A 17262-nucleotide genomic window follows, 5' to 3' on the forward strand; every position below is an offset into this window, starting at 1 on the left:
AGTACTGCAGATCATGTCCAGCTTCTGCCAAGCTGTGAACCTGCCACCCAGGTAAAGGTTGCAGAGTTTGATGTTTCCTTTGGCATCCGCCGGAATTGGAACGCACTCCGTCTTCATATTTCTGTGCACAGTCCCCTTCTTGAGTCAGTAGCCCCCGGTGCACATGATCTGTGTGAACGCTGTAGACCTTCTCCACCTGCAGGCTCCATCTCCGCACAGGCGTTTTCAATAATGTGAAATGACCTAATTACATGTGGGTGTTCTCCCTTTGGCAGGACTTTCAGGGTTACCTCTCTTCTGGTGAGGAGATGGCAGGCCAGTTTCACCTGGGCAAAGCTACCCTGGCTGATCGATGTTCCCCGGGACCCTATAATGGTTTGTGAGGGTCTCCTCGAAGGAGGAGTCATCCAGGAGTCCCAGCCACCGAGGTCCCATCTCACTACTCTTGCTATACAATGTAAATAGCAACACCACCTAAAGAGTCTAGAAAGAAGAGGAAGAGGGAAAAGAAGCAGCAGCAGCAGCAGCAGAGGAGGAAGGAGAAGAAGAAAAAGAAAAAGGGGGGAACCCGTAAGATGCCAAAACCTAAAAACCAAAATTAAAAGGCCAAATGACCCACTGTCTTTGATTCTCACAGATCACCAACCAAGAACTGTCTGTGCTTAAAGATCAAAAAACAGCTGTGACCAGGGGCTTACTTATACAGGTGGTGCCTCGTGATGGCTCCTTGTGAGGTCCAGAGCAAGTGGTGGCCCAGGTCATCCCTGGGTGTGACTCTCGGTGGTCACCTTACTTTTTGCCCTTACTTGGAATGATCAGTGGCAAAAAGATAGCACTTCACTCACATGGTGATACTGTAATAAATGCTCTGTTCCCTGAAATAGGGGTATTATTCACCCCCAGTGGGGCTGAGAGGAATGGAGCTTTCATCATACTTTCCCCATAAAGTTCTCAGCAGATTTCTCACCAGAAGCCCTGGAACCCAGAAGACAGTGGGATTGATATATTCGAAGAGATGAAAGACAAAACCTTTCAACCCAGAATCCTATAACCACAAAAAGTGTCCTTCCCAGTGGAGGGGGAAACGGAGGTGTTCCCAGATGTCTCAGTCCCTTTGTGCTGTTGTAACAAAATGCCTTAAACTGGGTAATTTATTAATAACAGAAATTGATTTTTTGCAGTTTTAGAATCTGGTAAGTCCAAGGTCCAGGCACCAGGACACTCAGTGTGTGGAGAGGGCTGACTTCTCCTTCTGATATGGTACCTAGGTGCTGTTTGTACCTGGTGAAAGGGCAGAGGGTTGAACTGACTTCCTCAGCAACCCCGCCTATTTTTGCAGTACTGGCAACCCTGGACCAGTACAGAACCCTGGGCCTCTCACATGCCAGGCAACACTCTACTACTGAACTACATCCTCAACCCTTTTATTTTATTTTGAGACAGGGTCTCACTAAGCTGGCAAGATGAACCTCAAATGTGTGATCCTCCTGCCTCAGTGTCACAAATAGCTAGGATTTCAGGTGTACCACTGCACCCAGCTTAATGAATGTACTTTTTAAAGTGTGCAGTGCTGGGGATGAAACCAGGGCCTTGTGCATGCTAGACAATATTTCTTTTTTAAAGATACTCCTCCCATCCTTGAGGTTGAGCCCCCTGACCCAGTCACATCCTGAAAGCCCCGTACCTCTCAATTCCATGGCATTGGGGTTGAAGTTGCTGCAGAAATTTTGGAAGGTTATGCATGCATGTTCAAAACACAGCACCAGATGAAGAAGACAAAGGGAGTTGGTCACCCCTATATATGCCCTGTATGAGGGGAGTCCTTCAGCTTGGACTGAAGGACAAGAGGAACTCAGAGCTTAATGAAGACAGAAAGATCTCTGGTAAAGGCATATTTGTAACCATTATAAAAGCTAATGGAACTTTTGTTTTCCACATGATTTAAGAGCCTGCTGCTCTCTGCGCTGCTCTGTGCTGGGGCCAAGTAGGACAGCTTCACAGAGTGCTGTGGTGGGCGGGGCCATGGGTCCTTGGGTCCTTGGGTGGCCCTCTCCCAGCATCATGGGGAGGAAGACCAGTGTACAGTTGGGAGGTCAGCAGGGATGTGAGGGTTGGAAATGGCCACGTGTTACTCCGGCACTGCAACCCCTTGGACCAGGGCTGGGGAGGTGAAGCCTGCACCCTTCTGGGTCTATTTGCAGGCCAGTTCACCCCATTGCCCATCACCCTAGGCTGTCAGGCACCAGTTGGCCACTGGTCTGTCTGTGCCTGGGCATTGGAGACTCATGTATTGTGAAGGTATGAGAGTCAGAGTTTTGCAAAGGACCTGTGCCCAATTCTTGTTGAAGTTGCTTTCCCAGGTACAGCAAGGTTCCAGCCAAGAAGCAAATCCTTCTCCCCCTTTTCTGTGAAGATCTTTAAGAATTTCTTCCATGTCCTAGTATATCCTTGGCTTCATACTATGGTAATATTCTAGTGCCACCATCACAAAAGACTATAAAACTTGAGGCTTAAAACAGCAGAAATTTACTGTCTTATAGGCCCAGAGACTAAAAACCCCAAATCAAGGTGGTGGCAGAGCCCTGCTTCCTCAGACCTCTGGAGAAGGGTCCTTTGTGGCCCCTTGCAGCATCTGGTAGCTGCCGCTCCAATCTCTGCCTTTCTCTTCAGGTGACCGTTTTCTTTCTGTCTTCACAGTCTCATGGTGTCTCTGTTTTGCCTTCTTATAAGAACATCAGTCATGTTCGGGCCCATTCAGATAACCTCATTTTAATCCAGTGATACCAGGAAAGACCCTATTTCCAAGTCTGTCAGTTTAACTATAACTAGACTTTGCTTGGCAACTGGCGGGTGACCAAGATGGCCACAACCATGCCTAAGGATACTTTTCTGTCACTCTAGCTGTGGGTGTTTTTTTTAATCTACCTTGTAGAGGGCTGTGTGCAAAGTCTAACACAGTGCCTGAGCAGAGCAGAGCACTTGGAAGTATTTGGTGAATGAACCTCACTCCAGCTTCCCAGAAAGGGTAACATCCCAGTCTTACAAAGGTGGCTTATGAGTTTCCAGGAGATTAAAATGCTGCCCCCTAGGTCTCATGGATATTAGTAGTGCCAAGTCTGTCTGGATTCCAAGCAGCTATTTGACTGCTTCTTGACATACAGCCCCCTTGATAATTAACCTCCTGTTACAAACACATAAAGGTTGGTTTTTCATTGTCCTTGCAAATTTGTCACAGCCTTATTCAAAAGGGAGTGGAAATAACAATAAGTAAGTGTTGAGAGAAGAGGTAACAAGAATATGGAAAATAGATTCAATGTCATCTCTCTGGTGAGTCATTAGAGCTGTTCTGGAATATTCTAATTTTCCTCCTTGGACAAGAGGCAGGATTACACTTCCCGTTCCTACTGAAGTTAGATACAACCATGCAGTTCGTTTCAGCCAACAAAAGGGAAGCGGATGTAACCCTGGTAACTTCTGGGGAGAAGTTCCAGGGGTGTTTGAGTGGAAAGCATCATACTGTCATTACACTATTGTGTACTCACACAAGCATAAGGGGAGGGGCAACTCTATCTGCCTCCAGATCTTTAGGTGGTTGTGGTGAGCAAAGCCCCCACCAGCTCTATCTGGATGAAAGGAATGTGCCAGAAATTTCTAGAGTAAAGCCACTGAGATTTTGGGATTATTTCTAACTCTGGCATATTCTAGCTTATTGTGGTTAATTAAGTACATTTAGGAATAACATAGAAAGAGAAAAGTCAGTAAGGACTTCCCACAGAGAAGCTTATTTTGAAAATAGTTCTTTAAAGCTTCTTGCGGTAGTTAGCATTTCTAAATTAAATTCACGAGATGGTTAGATGACCATCTAGTTCTGGGACCTTACTTTTTTCTTCTATATTTAAAACTTTGGTCTACAAAGAAATGTTTGTCCCTTGTCCTTGTTTTAAAGGACAATGTTAGATTTTTGCTTTTTTCTTGACAGGAACTAGGGGGGAAATTTGTGTTTGGGAAACTAGAGGCCTCAACAAACAGTGATATTCTTATCCAAGCAGCATGTTAAGAACAGTATGTTTTCCTCCAAATTTGTGTTGCAGGAGTATTTGTTAAACATAGCTCTTCTATTACCTCTAGGACCTTGTTTCTAGCTGTAGTTCCTGGCACACACCTGGCTTTAAATTATGTTCTGCTTTGTAGTTTCTCTCTCAGCATCGTGTTTGAAGAGCCTTTGATCAATCATGGTGACTTGCTCTTATGTCTCAGTCTAGAGACTATAAACTCATTTTTTAATGAACACAGCCAGGATATTACAAACAGAAATCTGTTGCAACTTGACGAGAGGAAATTTTTCTTGATTTCCCCTGAGTTGGAATACATGGCAGAGGAGTCTGACCAGTTTACTAGATTTTACAAATTTAATAAGAGTAAGAAAATTAGTCATTTGCCTTAAACTTGCACTACCTCATTTCATATTTCATCTATTGCTGTACCATTTGTTATACCGCTGTTTAAACATTTCTATGACGTGAACTTCATGATAGCAAAAAACATGCATTATCTTTTAAACTGGGTATAAAAGGGAGACTCACTGAAAGTACATACTAATAATTTGCCAGCCTTTCACATTTTTAATATGTGGAAAACGTTGCAGCGTTTTGGTCTTTTAAGGTTGAAAGTGTCCCATTCATTTTGACTATTTTTAATTTTATTGCCAAGAATATCAAAACTAATATCACCCTTACAAATGGTCTAGCCCAGTAGTTTCTGTTTCCTGGGAGAGGAAATCTCTGTTTCAAACACAATCTTATGTGGTATCTAATACATAAAACAATTTTTTTTAATGTTTGAAGAGTATTCAATTTCATAATCAAACTTCTTACAGTGTTAATTAGTGAGGGAAAAAAAAAGATTTTGAACAAAAATAAAGGACTTAGTAAGCCTTGGTCTCCACCTTGTGTTTCATTTGTCAAGTACTTGAAAAACTTTGAATTATATAGATAAGTAACTGCAAGTAGTAACAATTTATATTGGTTTATTTTGCAAGGTTCTCAGAAACTTCAGATTTGTAGATATAATAGGAATAGCTCACTTTTAGGACCAAAGGAAAAATTGATTTAGCAGCACAAGTTAATGAATTAATTCCCTGTGTTATGTTAAAATTTGGTATGTAAGACTATTAAACCTGAGTGTTAAATTTTATCCTTCCTTTAAGTTAAATGTTTAAAGAAAATTACATCAAACACTTGAAGAATTCCAGAACTCTGTGGAGAATACCACTCAAAAACTACTAGGTGTGTTTTTTGTAACATATTGAGAGAATGAGAGTGTAGATTCTGACTGTTTATTTTAGAGATACTGATTAATGTTGGAGAAGATGTGAAAATATTCCCCATTATAAAGGGTTAGATTAGTCTGAGAGAATCCTCATTAAAAAAACATTGTTTTCTGGAAGTTTCAAAAATGTTTTTAAAATTTCAGTTTAGTCAATTACAAGTAACTGTCAGCTCAGACCACTAACTGTTAACCCATAAATAACAGAGGTAGTATTATTTAGCTGACTTCTGGTGACATGTGTGATTTTCAGTTAGTTTGGTGTTGTCATAGATCCTCATGACTATTTTCATAGGAATTTTTAAAATCTGCTTTGCAGTTCTGAATTAGAAACTTTCTCTCTCCACTCCCACTGTGAGATAGATAACAGGAAAATGAAAAATTTTTATTCCCTGGTTTAACACACACACACACACACAAAAAGTCTATATTTTTATCTCCTCACTGAAGTGACTGGCTGTCTCATCTTTGAGAAAGAATTGTGAATCCTGCATTACACAGGACCTCTGAAGAGACCTAATTTAGTTTTGTGCCTTTAGGTACATGGATTTGTGAAGCTGTGTAAAGAGAAAACTTTTCCAAAACCAAACACATTTTCTTTTTCTCTAGAAAACTGGATATTTAAAGGAACCCTGGGGCAAATCCTTTGGCAAGGCAAAGGCTCCTTTAATGTGCCTGGATAATAGGGAAGCTCCTGGTGCTTTAAAAGCCATTAGAACCTTCCTACCCACCAGCCCTGCTGATGAGAAAATCTAGACTAGTGGTTTTCCTTGAACCACACAGCCCATGGCCCTAGCCTCCTGCCATCCAGGGCACATGCAGGCATCCCGCTGTGGACTGGAAGCTGTTGTAGGCTGGCAGCCCACTTCCTGTGAAATTCCACATAGCATTTGCTGACTGTTTGGTACTGGAATTAGGTTGAAAATGGGTGTGGAGGCCCATGGCTATAATCCCAGTGACTCCTAGGCTGAGGCAGGAAAATTGCAAGTTGGAGGCCAGACCCTGTCTCAAGATTTAAAAGAAGGGGTGTCGTGCTGGGAATGTAGCTCAGAGTAAAGTACCCCTCGGTTCAATCCCCAGTACCACCAAAAGAAAAAAAAATTGGGGGGTAGTTCAGCGCATGCTTAAGGCCCTGGACTCAGTCCCTAGCACCTCCCTGCCCCCTCCACCAAGCCAGGAAAAAAAAAACACAAAAAAACAAAAATGTGTATGTAGGTGCTTTAATCATTCTTAGTTTTTATCATCATCATTATTTTCATTGTAATTAATATTATTATTATTAAATTCTATTATGCCTACCAAAATATTATTGGAAAAGATAGGTAAAAAGAAATTAACAAATTCTTATTTTAATACGCTCTCTTGACTCTCTGTTCTCTGCAGAATGTGATAAACTGAGGCGGGATGGCTACCGAAGTTCTCAGTACTACTCTCAGGGACCCACCTTTGCAGCCAATTCTAGCCCACTCAGCGAAGATTATCAAGATGAGGATGCAGAAACAGATCCAAAGGTAAGGCCGCTAAGTGCAACATGGTGTCCTGGGTTGACCTCAGGACTCACAATGGACGTACATGGGAAATCGGGTAAAATTAGAATCAAGTCTGTATTTTAGCTAATAGTATTGCAGCAACTTAATTTCTTGGTTTTGACAAAAGCACCACGATTATGAAAGATGATAACGTAAAGGAGAACTGATGGTGGTTGCATAATCCTTGTTATTTCTCTGTCCATATGCAGTTATTCCAATAAAGAAAGAAGTTAGGATTCAAGCGATTCATTAAAGCAACAGGAAATCAATATATGTGTGCCTTTTGAATATTCTATATTTGTTAGGAAAAAATGAAGGTTTTCTTTCTTTTTCATATTACCCACTACCCAGTTATATTACAAAGAGAACTTCGTTATTAGTGATAGCCTGAGGCAGGCTCTTAATGAGGCAAAGGAGTTCTACTTAGCTCATCATTCGAGGGGCTCAGGAGCCTGGCACCTGCCTTGGCTCAGCTCTGGTGAGGCCCTGTGACCCTTCATGGTGGATGTTAATGACAGGAGCAAGGCTGTGAGCAAGTAGTCACCCATCAAAATGAAGCGGGAGAGAGACTGGGTGGGGCAATCTTGGGCTTTTCACCCAGCGCCTCTCCAGACTAACCAGCATCCCACAGAAACACCTTGATCCCTTTCGAGAGCACTCCTCAGTGACCTGAGTATCTCACAATAGTCGCCACCTCTCAAAGATCTCGCCTTCCAACAGTGCCACACTGAGGTTCAAGCTCCCAACACATGGACCCTCAGGGGACAAACTACATCCAAACCATAGCCAGCTGAGTATACAGCAGAAGCCACTCTGTCACAAATTGTCAGTGTTTTGAACATGCATGAAATATCAGCAGTGCTTTTACTTGATGTTTTTGCACTATCCAGTCTGCTTAATGATGCTGTTGTACATTTGAGTTCCTGTTCTCATACCTTCCTTAGGATGTATGTTCTCAGTACTAAATGCACATGAAATGAAATTTTTGGACATTTTTATTTATACAATTTTATTTTTGTGTGTGTATCATAGATGAATACTGGAATTACTTAAATAAAATGAGATTTGATAGGTTTGGTTTTGAAACCATGTTTAATTAATCTAAACATTTTCAGTGGAGTTAGGTCAATACACAAATACCATATTGGCTGGAGAACATTCTTTAAGATTTTTTGTTGTTGTTGTTGTCAAATAGGCAACTTCTGACAACAAAGTATAATCGTAGTTGATCAAAAAATGCGAAATTACTACCCAAAGTTTTTGATTTTCACATGGCTATTGGACTCAGATTATTTTTAGTCACATTTTTAAAATCAATATTATTTTAACTGATAATTCATAACTGCATACATGTTATGTGATATAAGGTGATGTTTTGATATAGGTATACAGCATGGAATGATTGAACAAGCTTATCCATCACTCTCTTAAACTGCCTTATTTTTATGGTAAAGCATTTGAAATTTACTCCCTTAGTTATTTTGAAATGTACATTTTTATTAACTGTAGTCACCTTGCTATGCAATAGATATCAGCTTATCCTCCTATGTACCTAAAACTTTTTACCCTTAGATCAATAGCTCTCCATTTCCTCCTTCCCTACCAATTTTTTTTTTTTTTTTTTTTTTTTTTTGCACCAGGGATTGAACCCAGGGGCACTTTTCTACTGAACTACACAACCAGTCCTTTTTATTTTTATTTTGAGGCAGGGCCTTACTAAGTTACTTAGGGCCTTGCTAAGTTGCCGAGGCTGGCCTCAAACTTTGGATCCTGGTGCCTCATTTGGATCCATGCTCCACCACGCCTGATTACAGGTATGCACCACTGCACCTGGCCCCACCCAGCTTTTATCACAGAATATTTTTCCTATTTCTTTAAAGGTATTCACATATTAGTCCTTTTGCTAAAATGTACAAAGGTGGTCGCTTACTTTAGTGGGATAAGCCATTTCAAAATCGATCTGATCTTTAATTTCAAAACTTATTTTTCACTTGTTTTCACGAGTAAGGAAAATGAACACCAGAAGGTGAATTGGATAGTGAAATTTATGTTTTTCCAGATAGACCTCAGCCTTACATTGCTGCTCAGGGGAGGAGGAGAAGTTTATGGTGGAGGCCCAGTGAGCCAGAGGTCATGTCTGGGTACAGATGGTTGCACAAATGTGAACATCTAAGAGTGTGGGCTCCCCTGGCGGCAAACTGGCATTAGCATGGCAACATCCTAAGACCTGCTGATTAAAAATGGAAACTTGGCTGCTAAATTCTCACATAGCTACTTCCTCACCATGATGCTTATCTTAATGGAAGTTCAGCTTCTGTGGGAAACTTTCTGTGGGCCTTTACTATGGACTCCTGACTCCAAGCAGCCCTTCTTCAAATGCACAGGGCAGAGTGTGGACGATTCAATGCCCCAGAGAAAACAAAGTTCCCATCATGTTCGAAAATGAGTTGCTAGATAATGATCACACATAAAGGAATGTATGATATGACATTCCAGCAAGCACTTGTGCGTAGTGTAATTTGGTAGCACAGGCATCATTCGGCCAGGAACCAGAAAGTGAGACCTTCAACAGATCTCCTTGGGCCCACATGTCCTTCTTTTTGTGAACTGAAGTCAGAGCAGTGTGGAGCCTCCTGGCGTGTGTGGGAGAAGAGCTGTGTTCTGGGCTTCCTGCAGGGCGCCCTGAGTCGCCAGCTGGAGTGCAGCTTCTATACTCACTCCTGTGTGTGGCCTTTCATGAAAGCACAGAGCCATTTTCAAATCTAGGCTTCAATTTCTGTTAGTTTTGTTATTTTCAAAATTCAGGCTAATGCTTGTTCCTGGTTCAAAGAATTTTGAAGTCCTCAGAATATAATGCTAGTGGTATTTAAGGGGAACATTTTTTTTTTTTTTTCTTTTCGAGTACATTGAATCAGATTAAAGCAAGTTAGAATTTTTTTAAAAAAGTTTAAGTCTAAATGTTTTCCCAAGGCAATTTCTGTTACGAAATTTGCTTCAGAATCAAATAAGGATCAATTTAACATGTGTTACCATATATTAACTTGTATTAACTTCTATATTAACTACTTCAGTTTCTTTATTCCATGGGGCATCAAAAAACCCATTTGCCATCCCCTTATTACATACCCATTTTGATGCTCTTAGAGCACATTCTCCATCTTTTTGTTTACTCATCATTATTGGGTTAATCGAAATGTTCTCTGCCAGAGAATATGCTTTTTTTCCCTTGACTATATGATGTTACTAAGGCTTAGTGCTGCTTTCAGTGACAAAGGCTTTGAAATCAGAATGGAAATGAAACACTGAAACTCTTGTGCTTTCTTGTCACTTCAACAGCTTCTCTTCTTAACTTGGAGGGTTTCACTCTGAGTCTCCTTACCTTACTTTGTACATGACTGGCTGTTTAGTTGGTTCATGCATTCAATAGTCATTCATTGAGGAATTACTCCTAAGCAAATATTTTTCCTGCCTCAGAAGTCTTTATTAGTCTTTGTGATCCTGGCCACCATTCACTAGGTCACATGATGCACCAGTGCCTCTAGATTGTACAGCCATCAGGGGGACTTCTTCATCTCTCCTCAATGATTTCAGAGAGAGTTCCTTTAAGAATTAGAAGTAGAGGGCTGGGGTTGTGGCTCAGTGGTGGCATGCTCGCCTAGCACGTGTGAGGCCCTGGATTGGATCCTCAGCACCACATACAAGTAAAATGAAGGTATTGTGTCCACCTACAACTTAAAATATATATTAAAAAAAAAAAAAAGGGCTGGGAGATAGCTCAGTTGGTAGAGTGCTTGCCTTGAAAGCACAAGGCCCTGGGTTCGATCCCCAGCACCAAAAAAAAAAAAAAAAAAAAAAAAAAAAGAATAAGAATTAGAATTAGAATTCATTTGTAAAACAAGGATTTATTGAGCAGGGACAGTTCCAGGTGTTGGAGATTAACAGTGAAATGAACAGAAGATATCCCTGCTCTTAACGGAGCTTCAGTGGCATGGAGAAGCACTGAGTGTAGAGAAGTGACTCAGTTGTGTTGGAAAGTGATATGCGCTCTGTAGTAAAATAAATCAGATGGAGAGGAGGCTGCAATTTTAAATTAAGAGAAGAGGCATTACTTAGCCCAAAGAGGTGATTGGGATTAAAAGAATGAGCCATCCTGAAATCTTGGAGCCATCCTGAACCTTTCAGGAAGAGGAAGCAGCCAGTGCAGTGAAGGCCCCGTATTGTAAAATGCAAAGATAGAGAAGATATCTGTGTTGTTTTCTTAAGGAATTTACAGGGAGGACTAAGTAGGATAAAAAATTTTATATATAACATGCCCAATAAATGTGGGCATTTAGTAATAGATCAAAGAGATATTTTTCTGACTTGGGCTATTGCAATAGCCAAGAGATAACTGAGGACTTAGATCCAAAGAGTGAATGGCATGGAAGGGGTGAGTTGAGAGTTGGTGGCATTCTAGGGGTGGGAGATAAATTTCAATTTTCAACTCTGCTCCTTGCTATGTTTCCGTGAGTGTATCACACATCGTTCAAGGCATTAAGTTTTGTGTCTAGAAAGTTCAAAGTGGATGGGATTGCTCTCTCTGAGGTAATTTTTAACAGACCATTCATTCACTCACTCAGTAAATATTTATTTAGCACTTCCAATATGGCATCTTGTTCTAGGTCCAAAGGACCCATCAGGTGAACAAAACATAGTCCCTGCCATCAAAGGGGTAGCCATGGGGAACAAATGATATCATACAGTAAAGGCAAGGTGAGGATGAATGAAAAAATGGTCAGGAGAGGTTCTAGAGTGACAGGGCTGCCATCTTAGATTGAGGGGTCCCAAGAGGGACTTTCTGACGGTGTCGTTAGAACGGAGCATGAGTTGAGGTATGAAAGCACCCCTCATGAATACCCTGGGAAGACTTTCCTAGGAAGAAAAGAGTTAAGTGCAAAGGCCTGGAGAGTGCAATGTGTTTATCCTGCAAGAGGACCAGCCAGAGTCTTGAGCAGCCATGCAGTGAGCAGGCGCAATAGAGGTAATGAAGACTGTGGGGGAGAGAACCCAGAGGCAGACCATGCAGCACCTAATTGGCTATGGTAAAAATACTTTGGATTTATTGGTTCTGGGTGGGATGGGAAGTTGCCAGAACAGTTGAACAGGGATGTGACACAATCTGATTTGCTATTGAATGCAATTTGGCTACTGTCTGAAGATTAGACATTAAAGAGCTGAAGATAGCAAAGGGACAAAACAATAGGCTGTTGCAGTCTTCTAGGCAAGAGATGGCCCCTGGTGGCTGGGACCAGGTGGTCGTGGGAGAGATTCCAGGTTTTTTTTTCAAAAGTGCATCCTACAGGATTTGATAAAGTTATGAGAAGAAGTCAAGGATGACACCATCTATTTTTTCCAACTTGATTCCTCTAGAATCTCATTATGAAAATTATTCAACTCCTCCACCCCCAAGAAATTCTAATCCACTGATCTTACCCTTGCCATACTCTCAGTCTTCTTCAATTTCTGTCATGTGACTCACTATCATATTCACATTCAACTCTTCTGGTCCCTTTAAGGCCTTCTGCCACCTGCCTGGCAAAATCCTATCCAGTGTGACTTGGGTTTCTGCCTGTTCTGTGCTATAGTCTGATTAGCTGAACCAGGCTGAAAGAAAGCACCAAGTCATGTTAGCTACTCTCGCTATTCATGAATGGCCCAAAACCCAGAGTGCTGCCCAGCGACTCTACTACGCCGACTAAGTTCATTCTTCTCCTCTCTCCAGTTCTATTTCACACCTTCTCAAATTTCCAAACACTGCTTTTACTGCTTCACTCTCAGATACACTCCATGATACTTACTGCATCAGGAAAGCACAGGCAATCAGAAGGCATGTCTTTTCACAGCCAAGCCGATCAAACTGCTTGCATCTATTCCCATCTGGACTCACTCTTTTGTGCCAGTGCAGTGGGTGAACCGAACTCACTTCTTTTCTTCCCTGTTGCATCCCAAGTGCGCAGATCAGTGCTGGCATATAGTAGGCACTCAGTATTTTTCCAGTGAAATGAGTAAGGTTAATAACTTCTCAAGGACTTCATACTTACAATTGGCCTCATCAATTTTCTTTCTAGATGGCATCATTACTATCATCATGCAAACATGCCATGCTTTCTTTCATCTTGAAGAAATTCTTTTTTGACCTTTCATCCCCCTCCAATTTCTACCACATTTTTCATTTCCTCTTTATAATAAAATGTCTCCAAAGAACTGTCTAGACTTGCCGACTCTGCTGCTTTTCCTTACGATCTCTTTTGAAGCCCCTTCAAACAATCTTTTTTATCCTCAGCACAGTACTGAAATTACTCTTCAGCCCACCAGTCACCTCCATGTTGCCAAATCATGGTTAGGTCTCAGGACCCATGTTACTCACTCAACCTCTCAGTGGCCATGGACAGCATGTATTCTTCTAGTCTTCTAAGGATACGTTCTTCACTTGGTTTCCTTGGCACTACCCACTGCTGGGTCTCCATCTCCCTCACTAGGCATAGCCTCCAATCCCTTGCTGGATGTTCCTTTTCTTCCAAATATCTAAATGTTGGTTTAACACTGGGGCTCAAGTCTTGCATCTCTGCTTCTTTGAATCAGATTCACACAGGTGGGTGATTTTATTGAGTCCAGTGATTTTAAATTCCATGCATTGAAGTCTCCTAAATGTCTACGGCTCATCCAGACTCATGCATTCTCCTGCTTACTGTCCATCTCCACTCACATATCTTGCAGGTGTCTCGAACTTGTCAACTCCAAATATGCATTTCTCATATCATGCTTGCAAACAAACAAAACCCCCCCACTGATCATAGTTTTCTCCACTTCAGTAAACTACACCATTCTACGTGTTGCTTAAGTACAAAACATTGGGCACATTCTTGATTTCTTTTATTCGTCTCACACTTTCAACGAACTCTAGGATTACCACTTTTTGAATTACCTTCAAAACTTCAATTCAGGCATTCTGCAATGCCTATGTTAAGGTGTATGTCCATGAGACTAGGTGACTGAGGCAGGTTGGAAGTAAGGTTAGAAGGGATCAGAGCAGGTCTGAGGTGGAGAAGCTTTGTGGACCCTGAGTTCACCAGGAATGATAATGGGAGGAGTGGCCAGGAGAGACTGTAGGACTATCACAGAAGGGCACTGGTAAATCAAGGAGTCTGATAAGTCACATGGCTATTAGAATAGTACTAGCACATTTAAAAAAATTTTTTTTATAGTTGTAGATTCACACAGTACCTTTATTTTATTTATTTATTTCTATGTGGTGCTGAGGATCAAACCCAGTGCCTCACATGTGCTAGGTAAGCGCTCTCCCATGGAGCCACAACCCCAGCCCCACTAGCTCACTTTTAAAGCACAGCATTTTGTAATTAAGAGCAAACATTGTATATGTCATCCTTTGTTAGATATAGAACTTTGAAAAGGATTTATAATTTATGTAATGTATCAAATCTGACCCAAGAGGAGAAAAAGTAGTTTATAAAACCAATTATTTTTTAAAATTATTAAAAATTTGCATCAATTACAAAAAAGGCAAGATTGTTTTACAGGGTTGGGGGTAGGGAGGTGTCCTACTAGAGATTTTAAAGAGTAGTTCAATCCAATGCTTGAAACTGTTCAGGGCAGGGGGTGGGAGAGAAGGAGAAAGAGGGACAGTTCTTGTTTTTTTAAATATACATTTCTTTTTAGTTATACATGACAGTAGATTGTGTTTTGATGTATCATACATACATGCAATACAACTTCCTACTCTTGGGGTTGTACATGATATGCAGTTACATTGGTCATGTATTCATATATGAACATAGGGAACTTAAATGTTTGATTGAGAGACAGTTCTCTTTTTTTTATCATGTACATGCTATTTATTTTTTATTTATTTTTAATTTATTTTTATTGTAAACAAATGGGATACATGTTGTTTCTGTTTGTACATGGAGTAACAGCATACCATTTGCGTAATCATACATTTACATGGGGTAATTATGTTTGATTCATTCTGTTATTTTTTCCTTCCCCCCACCCCTCCCACCCCTCTTTCCCCACTATACAGTCCCTCCTTCCTCCATTCTTGCACCCCTCCCACCCTCGACAGTTCTCTTTAATGAATTAAACACTGAAGCCAAAACCCAACAGAGACTATAGAAAATTAACTGCTTGGCCTCATCCATGAATATTGGCATTATACATCATAAATAAAACATTAGGAAACATAACCTAGCATCTCACTAAAAGAAAGGTACTACTAAGTCGGCCTGGGTTTATTATTACAGTAATGCAAGGATGTTCACTATTAGGTAATGCTGTCATCTATTAATCATATTATAGGTCTGAGGAGAAAATCTTATAATTAAAACTCTAGATATTGACAAGGTATTTGGTTTTATTTAACAGCCATTCTTGATTTAAAAAGAAAACAATAATATTGGAACAAGTGGATATTTCCGTAACTTAAAGTTTATCTGCCTTGTCCCCAAATCCAACAAAATTTGAAATGGGCTGTGTTCATTCAAATGAGTTATAAGACAAGGACAGTCACTGTCATTACTACTTAACACTGTGAAACTTGACAACCTGATTTGAAAAAGTGCAGAATCAGATGTGCAAAAATGAGAAAGATTGAGGTTGTTTTCCCATTCTTTGTACACTATAAGTTTGTATGTTTGATAAATCTAGGAAAACAAAAGCCCAAAACTATTGTAAATAACAGGATCCGTGATATAATAAGGTATGCAATTCATACACAGGAAAGAATAACTCACGACAAAGTCACAATAGAAGAGGTAATAGAAAAATCTATTTAAAGTTGCTGTAACAGACAAAAGAATGGGGTAAATTTAATAAGAAAAGTTTGAGATTTACATGAAACAAACGTTAAAATACTATGGAAGAAACAAATAAGGCTTGAATAATGAAAAGGTAGACGTGTGTGGAGATCAGAGGAGTCATGTGGAAAAGCTGCGGATTCTGCTCAGGTTAATTTGTCAAATTAACATCGTACCCATAAAAAGGCACTTGGGTTTGTTCCATCTTATTTTGGTTTGGATTGCTTTGTGGGGAGGGAGAGAGGCTGATATGAGTTCTTAGCTAGAACATCTGGAGAGCGGAAGAGCTGTCTTACTCCGTGTAAAAGGCAGAATCCTCCAGTGTAGACAGAACAGAAGATCATGATCTAGAAACAGATCGTGTCTTCAGGGGATTTAGGGTCCCATCAGGCTGGCACTTGAAGTCAGGGGAGGATCCAGTAAGTGTACAAAGGTCTCCAAAGCAGCATGGTATGATTCTTTTCATGTTAAGCCCCAAACCTGTAACTGTGATTCAAATTCTTAAAGTCGCTCTAGCAGTTGGGATCATTTTAAATAGAGTGTGTAGAAATCACTTTGAAGAATTCTTTCTATTTCCCAGGTAAGCCTTGGGGTTGGGGTATGGTGAGAACGATAGATGGTGGAGAAGGACGTGTGAGGTCACAAGTGCTGAGGCTAGGGATGATTGGAGGTCACAGAGGGGTGTGTGATGAGGAACATCAATGTGCACTGGACAGATAGTGAGCGAGACGTGTGTTAGGTGCTTAGGATGGGAGCTCTCTGCAACAAGGAGAGTTGCTAAGAAGGCAAAGGTTAAGGACATGTACATTAGAAAAGAGAACTTAGGGGACTACTGCTCTGGTTATTTATTCTAGTTAATTGTTCTAGAATAATTATCCTAATTATCCTAATGTAAAACCTGTCCCAAGAAGGAGTACACAATCTGTTTATGGTATAAAGAAAGGTATTTTGCTAATGACATCCACATATATCCTTGATATTAAAAGTGTGAATGTAGTCTGGTGTGGTGGTGCACACCTATAATCCCAGCAGCTCGGGAGGCTGAGGCAGGAGGATCTCGAGTTCAAAGCCAGCCTTAGCAATTTAGCAAAGCCCTAAGCAACTCGGTGAGACCCTGTCTCTAAATGAAATGTACAAAAGGACTCGGGGTATGGTTCAGTGGTTGAGTGCCCCTGGGTTCAATCCCTGGTACCAAAAAAAAAAAAATGTTAATGTAACTTAGCAAGAAAAAATTATATATTGTATAAACTGCATTAACTAAAAGTAAAGAAGTAAATACATGGAAGAAGAACCAATAGGGTAGAGGAAAGGGACCAGGGGAGGGAGGAGAGGAGAGAAGGGAATAATATTGGGAATCAAAATGAAGAAAACTTTTATATATATATATATATATGAATATGTCAAAATGAACCTCACTGTTATGTATAACTATAATGAACTAAAAGTTTTTAGTTCAAATTATTTCCAATCATTTATATTATGTGTGTCATCTGAATAGTAAACATGCAGTTTGATAAAATGCTGTTGGCAAAAGAATTTAGAAATTCCAGACAATA

At 40.5% G+C, this 17262-nt stretch overlaps 1 protein-coding gene across 6 annotated transcripts in view; it reads left to right on the forward strand.

Moving 5' to 3' along the window:
- NHSL1 (NHS like 1) overlaps positions 1-17262 on the forward strand; it is a 235834-nt gene that overhangs the window by 191192 nt on the left and 27380 nt on the right. For all 6 annotated transcript variants that reach the window (XM_079148018.1, XM_079148020.1, XM_079148019.1 and 3 more), the window contains exon 3: positions 6709-6836. In XM_079148018.1, coding sequence (XP_079004144.1) covers positions 6709-6836 — 128 coding nt within the window. The remainder of the gene's footprint in view (positions 1-6708; positions 6837-17262) is intronic.

Source organism: Sciurus vulgaris, assembly GCF_902686455.1.
Source record: "Sciurus vulgaris genome assembly, chromosome: 7".
Lineage (NCBI taxonomy): Eukaryota > Metazoa > Chordata > Mammalia > Rodentia > Sciuridae > Sciurus > Sciurus vulgaris.